The 12,420-nt window shown below is 48.0% G+C and overlaps 1 protein-coding gene across 1 annotated transcript in view; it reads right to left on the reverse strand.

Moving 5' to 3' along the window:
- SPOCK1 (SPARC (osteonectin), cwcv and kazal like domains proteoglycan 1) overlaps positions 1-12,420 on the reverse strand; it is a gene marked incomplete at both ends in the record, with an annotated part of 555,003 nt that overhangs the window by 17,424 nt on the left and 525,159 nt on the right. The window contains one exon of the mRNA XM_082652183.1: positions 862-978. Coding sequence (XP_082508309.1) covers positions 862-978 — 117 coding nt within the window. The remainder of the gene's footprint in view (positions 1-861; positions 979-12,420) is intronic.

The following is a 12,420-nucleotide window of genomic DNA, read 5'->3' on the forward strand; positions in this document are numbered from 1 at the left end:
CAAAATGCAATCTGATTAACGTCCATAGAGCTAAGTTATCAAAGATGTTTGCTACCGTGTTGCTTATAATAGCTGAACATTAGGAACAACTTCAAAGCTCCTAAATAAAGGTCTAATTACGTAAATTATGTTGTATCTATACTTTGAGATTCTATATAGTGATTACAAGGCAGAATACTACTCAACAGCCTAGAAAGATAGTGTATTGCTGGATGATAAAAGAAGGCCATAAGACAGTCTGTAAAATGTGTGTGTGTGTGTGTGTGTATATATATACACACACACAGACATAAATATTTTTTTCTACATGGCAAGGGAACATTTGAAGTATATGCCATGCCACGACGTGCTTACAGTTGTTAAAATGCTGTGTTTCTATACATTTTTTAATTGAAGTATGGTTGATGTACAATATTGTGTTAGTTTCAGGTGTACAGCATAGTGATTCAGTATTTTTGCAGGTTATTACAAGATAATGGCTATAATTCCCTATGTTATATAGTATATTGTTGCTTATCTATTTTATACACAGCTTATCTATTATATATATATTGTTGCTTATCTATTTTATACACAGTATCTTTACTTAAATGCATTTTCCAAAAGGACTGTACTAGGCACATGATAATTTTGCAAGCAGACTTTAAAAAACGTAAGTTGTAGTATTTTCTTGATTCTAAGGCATTTCCCTCTCCTCCAATATTTCTGAAACTGGGGCATAGTTCAAGTCAGTGTCTACATTTAACTTAGGGTTTCTTTTAACAACAGCATCTCAGGGTGGTCAATCAACAACATCCAATAACTGAGGAGGGAATGTGGTGTTTAAAATGAGGTAAATTAGCGAGAGTAAAGCGGTCTTACTGCCTTGGGCTGTGTCGGAACTGGTGGGCTTGACGACCCTGTTTGCATCCTCATGGAGAGCTCCAAACCAGTCTTTGAGCCGGGAAGCGAGGTTCCTCAACTCCTTGTCCGTGCAGGCTGGAGAAAAGAAGATGGAAGAAACAGTGAGTCCGTGGGCCTTCTCCTCTTTTGAACTCTCTACTCTCAACATGTGATGCTCCTAACAGACCTCCCTCTCCAACCAGGATATAGCTCCTTATGCCACTGTGAAAATGCCCCAAAGATGCTGCTCTCACAGGTAAAGAGTATGACAGAGTGAGAGCCGAGATGCCCATGGCAAGCAGCGCTATGCACAACCGAACTTGTACTGCCTTGGCACTCTGAAAGCAAGCTGGGATGGCCTCGCGGTCATGCACCAGCCTCCAAAGACCGTCACGGGTCCCTTTTGCTAACCCGATCAAACTTGCTATTGCAGTTGCCAGAGAAGATGTTTTCCACTGAACTCATGGCAAGAGATTAACATTTAGGAACAGCTAATGCTCTTAGGGAAAGGCTGCCTGGGACACCAAAAGATCCCAGTGAGAGCGACTCCCGATTTTGCTTTAGCCCACGTTTGGGTTTGTGGCTGTGGCTTATGTTGCCGGCCTTTGAACAGACTGACTCGACTTTTCCCTATGGACAGATGGATGCCTTGTCCCTGGAAGAGTCCTTTCTATATGCAGCCCATCTTTAGCTATCCAGCTTATCTTTTACGGTATGACAGAGCAAGGCCAACGAATACTCCTGAGCAAGAAGAAAATCCAGATGGGTGGATGGGTAGGTGGGTGTGGGCTATTTGACAGTCTCATAGAGAGCTAAGACTGGAGGAGAGAAATCCCCAAAGGAGGGACAATGGTGCAGAGGAGGGAGCTGACTTTCCCTAGCTGCCTGATTTTACCCTAATTCTGGGTGCTGAGAATTCTGACAAAGGGTCCAGGCAGTGGGCCGCTCCCAAGAGGCAGAAAAAACAGCAATGCATTTAGCGGTTGTTCGCATCCGGAGGGACAGGAATTAGAGACCTGAGGAGGTAAAGCCTCAGTAAATAGGAAGTGAACCCCACAACTGTCAGTTTTCCCAAATTCTAAAGCTGCAGGAGTCAGGCTGTGAAGCCAAGCAAGCCGCATTACAATGCAGAGCCAGGTTCTGAATGTCTCATGGTGCTGGCAAGATGTAGATTAAGGCTAGAACCTATCAGTGCGGAGAGACCCCAGTGGAAGGCACGGGGGTAGTGATGAATGAGCAGAGGGTCTCGCTCAAACTCCCATCCAGCCTTCACTAAGAGCAGCGTCTCACTCAACTGAGGCGACCAGCCCCCATCTGAGCTGCAAAGGGATGAATCCCCTCCAGAAGACAATACTAGGCAGAGCCTCTCCTCATTTTTATAGGTCATGTCTGCTTGCAGGAAAGCCCATCTTTCCTGAGCCTGGGGCTTGGTCCTTGACGGAGAACACGAGCCAAACCTCCCAGCCCTCAGGAGGAAAGGACTCTCTTGCCCTCCATCTGAGGGGAGGTGGTGAGCAGACCCAGACTGGGTCTGTGCAACCTCAGTGCACATGTATAGCTGCTTCCTTCCTTCCAGCCAGGAGCCAGAGGTAAACTCTGTAAAGCATGGAGTGTGTGGCCATTGTTTATACGCAGGTTGCTAATGACCTCAAGACAATACCTGGCGTTCAACAACCAGGACACGACTGTATCTTAAAACACCAGGCAGGCAATGGCACTGAGGTCTGTCGGGAGAGGCGGCAGAGTATATAAGAGCTCTGGGGTCTCACTGCCTGCTGTGAATCCCAGCTTGACCACTGGCTGGCTGGGTGACTCAAGCCAGCCACTTCACCCCTCAGCGCCTCCGTTTCGTCATCCGTAAACTCAGGGTATCATGTTACTATAAATGAGATGAGGTGTGTTAGAGGGCTTAGCAAAGCACATGGTATATAGTAATTACTCAGCATGTGCCAGCTATGAGTTTTATTACCTCTACGATTGTTTTTATTTTTAAATAGACAACTTATCAGTAAGTTTGGAGCAAATAGAACAGCATTCAGAAAACCAGTAAGACAAAGATACCTAAACACAACTGGCTTTGGCCACACAGGAAACGGGTGAACACAGATACCTGTGCTATCCAACAGAGTTACCATGAGCCATATGTGGCTATTTGCATTTAAATTAACTAAAATGAAATAGAAGTCAACATTTCGTTCCTCAGTTGCACCCACCCCGTTCCAAGTACTCAGCAGTCACTCGCGGCTAGCGAATGACTCCATCTGGGAGAGCGCAGGTACAGATTACTTCCATCACGGCCGAACGTTGTATGGCGAGCGCTGGATGAAAGTTAGCTATCCCTTTGGGATTTCCAACTTTCGGAGGTCCATCATGATATCCTGACACGCAAGCCTGTGCCTCCAGTCCTTCCCTCCAATCTGTACAGATTAGCCGAGGAAGGAGATCACAAGCTCGATCAAGCTGGGAACCCGCATCTCATGCTGAGCCATAGGAGGAGGAGGAACTGTGGCTGATGGCAGCGCCACACGGCTCTGCCAGGTACCAGGACTGGCCCCGGGCGCAGGCCCCCACTAACGTGCTTATCGGCCCCAACTCAGACCCTCTGGGGACTAGAAGGCCCTCTTTTCTGAGTTTTCAGACAGTGCACAGCTCTAAACGGGAGAGGAGGTGGTCTGTTTTTCTGAGGAGAATGGGATATGGGCTGTATAGTCAATCTCACATTTGAAAAATGGAAAATTAATAGTATCTATTTCTTCCTGATTGCCATGCACACCATCTATTCTAAATGTTCTTTGAGCAGAGAAAATTGCCAAGTCAACTTGCAAAGGAAATGAATCCCTATCTCACACTGCAGGATAAATTAGTCAGTCATGTTTAACTAAACCCTGACAGATGTGCAGTTAATCTATATCTTTAGAAGACGGCTGAATTTCCCGCCGACTTCCCAAAGTACACAGGCTTTGGATGGCTGATGGAACCAGGGACTGGAGTCTTGAAGGAGCACATCTGTCGCTCAGGGAGAAGTCCTCAAGCAGGACACCACTGGCCTGGGTAGAGAGGGATCAGAAAGCTGAATCGGAGATAGGAGGCGCTCAATTACTGGGCCCTGTTCACTCACAGTGTCCTCAACCGAATGGTCCTTACAAGGAGAAAGTCAGGCACAGTCTGCCTGGAGCCAGATAAAAAAAATAATCAAAGACGACAGCACACAGAGAGCTATTTGCTCAGATTTGGTATTCTAGCCATAACAGGCTGGCAATGGGAGAAAAGCGCTTGCCTTTTAAGATGCCTATCATAGCCCCTGATAAAGGTCGGAAAGGAGGACTAACGCTTTGAGAAAGAGGGGACCCAAAGGGTACCGCTCACACACTCGGTTCCTTCCTGGGGAAAAAGTAATTTCTGTGTGGAGGAAACCATAAGACCACATCCACCTGCCGTCTCACACTCTGCCTGGAGGTGGGCAACTCCTGTGATTTCTAGAGGGGTGTCTGATGGTCTCTCCACTCCTCCTGGTGAGAGAAACAAGGTCCTCAGCAACCAGCATCAGATCGTCAGAGGGAAAGATGCTTCTGTCTTGGGAAGGGATCTGGCTCAGTCACAGACGCCGGGGCTGGATCCCTGTCCCCTACTTTACCTTCCCAAGTGGTGGGCGCAGTCAGTGCCCTGCCCTCCTACTCTCCATTCTCTTCCCTCTCGCCCCAGCCCTGGCTTCAGCTCAGTTTTAATTGCTATCATCCTCCCAGTCGTCTCTGCCCAGCATCCTCTTCCTCAGTCTTTCCATATCTGCCTTCCTGTTCCTACAGGTTAGTCTCCATCTTCCTTCCATGATCTCAGTCTGCTGAGCATGGCTGGTGTGTTGGTGGCGTCTTGGAGATCCACTGACCCCAATTGCCACCTCCTCCCGTAGTCAGAGAATGACCCTCAGAGCCTCAGGGCAAACACCTGGGCCTGATGTCCTGGACTCCCACGCAAAGTTGCCTGCTTCTTGCTAGCCCACTGCCAGCCCATGGTGCCACCATGACCTCCCACCACCAAGACAATGGTACCAGGCTCCTAATCGGTCTCCCCGACTTGCTCCCACGTTCCCTTCGCCGAACAGTAGCCAAAGTGATCTTTCTAAAATGCAGATTTGATCAAGTCGCTTCCCCACTTAGCTACTCCAGAGGCTCCCAACTGTTCACCCAAACTCCTCAATGTGAGATCCATCTCTAGTCTCTCCTCCTCGGCCTCCAGGCTCTGCCCTTACTGTCCTTTCCACGCACCTGTTCCCCCTGGAGCACATCTCTTCTCTTTGTCTTGCTAATGCCTACTCTCCATCAGATCTCTGCTTTAAAGGTATTTTCTCTCTGATTGTCTAACCCGTGAACCAGGTGAGTTTTCCCTTTTATAATGCTTTCGAAGTCTTGCTCCTCAGATGGCACTCAGCACACCTGTAACTTCTGGCTCAGCGTCCATCTCCCCCTCTAGATCATAGCAACACAAAACATGCCCCGAGGCTGGCTCAGGCCTTGGGGCCCAGCACCTTATGCCCTCAGCTCCTGGCATAAAGAATGAGAGCTCCCTGGTGGCCCAGTGGTTAAGAATCCGCCTGCCACTGAAGGGGACACGGGTTCGAGCCCTGGTCCCAGAAGATCCCATATGCCACGAAGCAACAGCCTGTGCACCACTACTGCTGAGCCTGAGCTCTAGAGCCTGTGAGCCGCAACTACTGAGCCCATGTGCCACAACTACTAATGCCCGCACACCGCCACAAAGCCACCACAATGAGAAGCCCACGCACCGCAACGAGGAGTAGCCACTGCTCGCCGAAACTAGAGAAAGCCTGTGTGCAGCAACAAAGGCCCAACACAGGCAAAAATAAACAAGTAAATAAATAAAAAAGAATGCTCTCAACACATACTTATTAACTGGGTATAACAGTGCTCTTGCTGCCTTTTGTAAACTTCAATCCGTCCATCTGCACAATGGCGTAATAAAGCTTAGCTCATAGCATCACTGCATGGAGTAAGATGAGACACTATCAATAAAACACAGCTCAGGGCTTCCCTGGTGGTGCAGTGGTTGAGAGTCCACCTGCCGATGCAGGGGACACGGGTTCGTGCCCCAATCCGAGAAGATCCCACATGCCGCGGAGCGGCTGGGCCCGTGAGCCATGGCCGCTGAGCCTGTGCGTCCGGAGCCTGTGCTCCGCAACGGGAGAGACCACAACAGTGAGAGGCCCGCGTACCGCAAAAACAAAACAAACAAAAAAAACATAGCTCACAGTTACTAGCATACAGCAGGGCCTTGAATAAATTTATGTTCCCCTTCCCATTTCCCAATTGTCTGCATAATATGTTAGAATTTTATTCTTACGCTTTTTCTAAAAAAAAAAGCCTGAGGAGACGCCTGGGATATAAAGAATGACATCTCTCCTCTTCTTATTTTGTAGGTGGGTCAGTACAAGTCCAAGAGATTCAGGTTATAATTTATATCTGCCTTCCTCCAGGTGGAAAAGCTCCATGATGGGAGGGCTTGGTCTGATTTCCCCACACCTGATATTCCCAGCACTTACCATAAGGATGGATACATAGTTGTTGATCAAAATATATGTATTGAAAGAAAACATGAACACAGTGGTTATAAAATCCCCAAGTCAAACAGCTATCAAGTGGCAGAGACAGGATTTGGATCTCGGCTATTATCTTGCTGGGCTGCCCCTGGGTCCTGGACCAGCTTTTTGGATTCATTGGGCTTGTGGGTAGCCAGTACTAACTGAGGCAATTAATATACTTGGTCCATGATGTTCTGGGTTGAAGAACAGCGAAACATCAGGCCCTCACAGGTAAAGGAAGCTCTGCCAGCAGAGGAAGCTAGCTGAGTATCAGAGGATGGAGGGAGCATGTAGGCTCCCACCTTCATTAGCTCTGGTGTGAGAACAGTGGATCTTTGGAAGGACTGCGTCCAGCCTGCTGCCTTCCTGTTCCGCTCCCAGAAGCATGTATCACCTGTGCAGCCACTGGGGCTTTAGTAGAGAAAAGTACAGGGCCACTGCATTACTCCAAATGTGCAGGAAGACAGTTCCCTCCCCAGGGAAAGCACAGCACTCGGGCAGAGAAGGGCCCAGGTAAGGTGGTGCTCTCCCAGTGGGCTTTCCCTGTCTGTTTGGAAAATATGAACAGAATGCAATAAGCAAGTGTAAATAAGGCACATGCAGTCTCTGTGGAAGGTATACAGCCCTGGAAAGAAAATGTAGAAATCACTTTTTCTACCCGGGCACTCTCTCCTCTCTCCACAAGGCCTGAAGCTTTAAGGGGTATTAGGCACGATGGGCTCTGAATGCAGACAGTGTTGAAGCAAAGCCCGGAGTGCGTCATGAGTGGCCCAGCTGACGGGAGGGAGAAGGATGCACTGTGGCCAACATCATAGGGTAGAAAGCGGTGACAAGGTCACTGCAGCCCTGGTGGGGTCATGAGAGAGGAGGGGGGCACTCTGATCTATGAGTATTTGCCTATGGAGAAGTTAGCCCAGGTAAGCAGTGCTGGGGGGAGAGAGCGGATTGCTCCTTCACCGAACGAGCGTCAGTAGCCTGGCTCTGCCTGCCCCCATCACCCCTTCTTCCCTGCCTCCTCTGTCTTCCTTCAGACAAAGCCAAGGGTTAGTGAGGAAGTTTCAAAATAGGTAAAGTCTTTGGAAGGGGCGAGATAGGAGCTGGGAAACCTGTGCTCCTTTGAAAAGTGCTCCCAAGGGCGATGACTGGTGTTCCAAGCTGATCTCGGCTTATTGCTGACTTTGGGGGCTGAATGACATGCTGCAAAGCCCTCTTAGAGGATTAGAAAGGGGGAAGGTAAGGAGACAATCCGAGGTATAAAAATATGTCAGAGATGAGGTAAAAAATAGAAGCGGGGCCAGACCGTAGACATTCTGCATTTAGAGCTACAGTGTTAATATCTAACAGAGAGAGCAAGTGTGAGTGTGTCTGTGCGTTACAAATCCTAACGGAAGCCACATTTGAACACCCAATTGGGGATGTTTGAAAATGGCAAATCCGACACGCAAGCATTATAGGATATCTGTAAGCCTCTGCTAGGGAACCAATTACCGGTACACTCTGGAAACTCATGAAATCTTGCAACTAAAGAGCCAAACGAGAAAACCACCCGCCCGTCACATGGACCCTCCCTCCCCAACCGTAGCCTCACCAGTGCTTAGCTCAGGACTCGGGCAGAAGCTAATATGAAAACAATAAGAATGTAACTTAAACTTTAGTGCCTCTGAAGGCAATTAAAGAGTTGGGCCAGACTGGAGTTTGCTCTGGAACAGGCCGGGAGGCCTCTCAGAAATGACGACCTGGTGCTGGTCCTTTCAAACTAATCTCCTTCAGCCCTTCTAGGTGCTGTTGTGCATAATTAGTTAATCAGAGCAGCAGTGGATCCATGCACTGAGAGTGTTTGCAGTTAGCATCTTCTGTAAAAGGTCCAGCTGAGCCTCCTTCAGGGCCGAAATAGGTGCTGGGCAGAGCCTGGACTGGATCGACTCAAGGATGTCTTCCTGAACTGCCTTGCCTAGGGTCCAGCCTCTTCTTTCTACCCTGGCATCCTCATGCTGCTGGGAGGCTTCGGCTGCCTCTTCCCAAGAGGGACTGGGTCCCTCGTGCCGCTGAATATGTAGCACACAGCAAGTGCCCCAGTGCTGGTGGGGGGAGTGTGCAGGAATGCTCAGCAGAGGGTGCTACACTCCACGGGAGCTTGAAAGACAGGGAGGACGAGCAAGGCTACAGCTCCCTTGGGAACGTGGGCGCTAATCAGCTGGAACTCAGAGAGGTGAGAGTTGGTTGATTCTTCTTAGCATGGTTTTTAAGAGCAATAACCAGTCATACTGCTTTAAAAGAATCCCAGGGAGGCAGGAGAGAGTATCTAGGCTCTGGAGAAACACAGAGCTGAGCTCTGAAGCCAGCTCTGCCATCCTAGCTGAGACTGGACAGGTGACTTTTCCAATCATCAGTTTCCACATCTGCAGAATGGAGGTGATGACAGAACAAGCCCGCAGCATTATGGGAGGACTGGACTAGAACAGACTTAAGTGTTCAGCACTCGGTAACCACTGGCTCTGAGATTATTTGTGTTTGTGGATCCACCAAGTGGAAAAGTCTGGGAATCCAGAGCATGCGTGTGGTATTTTCACATGAAACAACCCCTGAAGCCAGCTAGTAGGATACGATACTCCCCTGCTGTTTCTCAGAGGTGAGGCAACATTGCCAAGGTCCTACAGATGGTCAACAGTAGAACAGACATTCAAACCCAGTCCTCCTGATTTGACATTCACTTGATCTGCTCACACACCATGACGCCTGGTGCCTGCACCTCTACTCCAGCCCCATAAGCAAGGGAGACCCTCTTCCACAAGTTAAAGACCAAGCACTTGACCACAGGGGTCAGAACCCCACTCCCTGCCCTGAATACAAACAGGGGTTTGGCACTGCATTAAGAGTTCAAGCTTCTACATACAGATGGCCAATAGGCACATGAAAAGATGCTCAACGTCGCTAATTATTGGAGAAATGAAAATCAAAACTACAACGAGGTACCACCTCACGCCGTTCAGAATGACCATCATTAAAAAGTCTACAAATAACAAATGCTGGAGAGGGTGTGGAGAAAAAGGAACCCTCTTACACTGTTGGTGGGAATGTAAATTGGTGCAGCCACTATGGAGAACAGTATGGAGGTTCCTTAAAAAACTAAAAACAGAATTACCACATGATTCAGCAATTCCACTCCTGGGCATATACCCAGGCAAAACTATAATTCGAAAAGATACATGCATCCCTATGTTCATAGCAGCACTATTTACAATAACCAAGACATGGAAACAACCTAAATGTCCATCAGCAGGTGAATGGATAAAGAAAATGTATGTACACACACATATACATACACACACACACACACACAATGCAACCTTACTCGGCCATCAGAAAGGATGAAATAATGCCATCTGCAGCAACATGGATGAACCTAGAGATTATCAATACTAAGCGAAGTCAGAAAGAAAGACAAATACCATATGGTATCACTTATGTGTGGAATCTAAAATACAACACAAATCAACATATCTACAAAATGAAAAGAGACTCAGCAGATATAGAGAAAAGACTTGTGGTTGCCAACGGGGAGAGGGCGGGTATGGGAGGGAAGGATTGGGAGTTTGGGATTAGCAGAGGCAAACTGTTATATATAGGATGGATAAACAATAAGGTCCTATTGTAGAGTACAGGGACCTATAGTCAATATGCTGTGATATTTTCCCTAATGGAAAAGAATATGAAAAAGAATATATATGTATAACTGAGTTACTTTGCTGTACAGAAGAAATTAACACAACACTGTAAACCAACTATACTTCAATAATTTTTTTTTAAATTAAAAGAAATAAAAAAGAGTTCAAGCTTCTGGGTCTGACAGCCCTGGGTTTGAACACCAGCTCCCAGTGTACAAGTGGTTGTTTTTCACATAAGTCACTGCTCTTCTCCAAGAGTCAGGTTTTTCATCTGTAAAATGGTGACATTAACAGTCTCAAACTCATGGGGTTGTGGTAGGGATTTACTGTGAAGCTGAAGCTTTCAAAAACCAGCAGGCAGCCACCACCATCTTCTCCTCTGAGGAACGTCAAGGGCTGGTAGCACTTACCCTTGGGAGGCTGAGAGATACGCTCCCAGCCATAGCAGTTCTAGTGGCAGAAAACACAATCAGGACTTCCTGACGGGATTTTTAAGGCACATACAAGGTGAATCCCCACTTCTAATTGGAGGTCATCTAACAGAGATTTGAGCCAGGTTGTGCCTGCTCAAATTAAATTGCATTATTATATGTAATTCCCGTTTTTACTTTTCAGCGCCTAAAACATCAATATATATGCGTGTTCTCTTACCCTTAGAGAGTGCATCGTTTTGTGTAAAGACAGGCATGAGCAAAGGAATTAGGGCCCCATTATTCAGGAGCTCACTAATAAAGTCCTTTTTAAAAAGCAACCTTAGAAAGAGCTTAAGATACTGGCATTAAACTGGGAGGAAAATGAGTTAAACTAATTAATGGTACAAGCTACAAGAAAGGACAGATTATAGAAGATGGCAGAAGAGTAAGATGTGGAGATCACCTTCCTCCCCACAGATACACCAGAAATACATCTACACATGGAACAACTCCTACAGAACACCTACTGAAAGCTGGCAAAACCTCAGACCTCCCCAAAGGCAAGAAACTCCCCACGTACCTGGGTAGGGCAAAAGAAAAAGAATAAACAGAGACAAAAGAATAGGGACAGGACCTGCACCAGTGGGAGGGAGCTGTGAAGGAGGAAAGGTTTCCACACACAAAGCCCCTTCACGGGTGGAGACTGCGGGTGGCGGAGAGGGGGAAGCTTCAAAGCCGTGGAGGAGAGCGCAGCAACAGGGGTGCGGAGGGCAGAGCGGAGAGATTCCCGCACAGAGGATCGGTGCCGACCAGCACTCACCAGCCCGAGAGGCTTGTCTGCTCACCCGCCGGGGCGGGCGGGGCTGGGAGCTGAGGCTCAGGCTTTGGTCTGAGTGCAGGGAGAGGACTGGCGGCGTGAACGCAGCCTGAACGGGCTAGTACGCCACGGCTAGTCGGGAGGGAGTCCAGGGAAAAGTCTGGACCTGCCAAAGAGGCAAGAGACTTTTTCTTCCCTCTTTGTTTCCTGGTGCGCGAGGAGAGGGGATTAAGAGTGCTGCTAAAGGAGCTCCAGAAACGGGCGCGAGCCGCGGCTATCAGAGCGGACCTAGAGACGGGCATGAGACGCTAAGGATGCTGCTGCCGCCACCAAGAAGCCTGTGTGTGAGCACAGGTCACTATCCACACCTCCCCTCCCGGGAGCCTGTGCAGCCCACCACTGCCAGGGTCCCGGGATCCAGGGACAACTTCCCCAAGAGAAGGCACAGCGCGCCTCAGGCTGGTGCAACATCATGCCGGCCTCTGCTGTCGCAGGCTCGCCCAACACTCTGTACCCCTCCCTCCCCACGGCCTGAGTGAGCCAGAGCCCCCGAATCAGCGGCTCCTTTAACCCCGTCCTGTCTGAGCAAAGAACAGACGCCCTCCAGCGACCTACACGCAGAGGCAGGGCCAAATCCAAAGCTGAGACGCAGGAGCTGTGTGAACAAAGAAAGGGAAATCTCTCCCAGCAGCCTCAGGAGCAGCGGATTAAATCTCCAAAATCAACTTGATGTACCCTGAATCTGTGGAATACATGAATAGACAACAAATCATCCCAAATTGAGGAGGCGAACTTTGAGAGCAAGTTTATTATTTTTTTCCCCTTTTCCTCCTTTTGCAAGTGTATATGTGTATGCTTCTGTGGGAGATTTTGTCTGTATAGCTTTGCTTTCACCATTTGTCCTAGAGTTCTATCCGTCCGTTTTTTTTTTTTACTTAAAAATTTTTTTTTCTTAATAATTATTTTTTATTTTAATAACTTTATTTTATTTTATCTTACTTTATTTTATTTTACCCTCTTTCTTTCTTTCTACTTTTTCTCCCTTTTATT

This window comes from Grampus griseus (genome assembly GCF_964374135.1).
Source record: "Grampus griseus genome assembly, chromosome: 3".
In the NCBI taxonomy this organism is placed as follows: domain Eukaryota; kingdom Metazoa; phylum Chordata; class Mammalia; order Artiodactyla; family Delphinidae; genus Grampus; species Grampus griseus.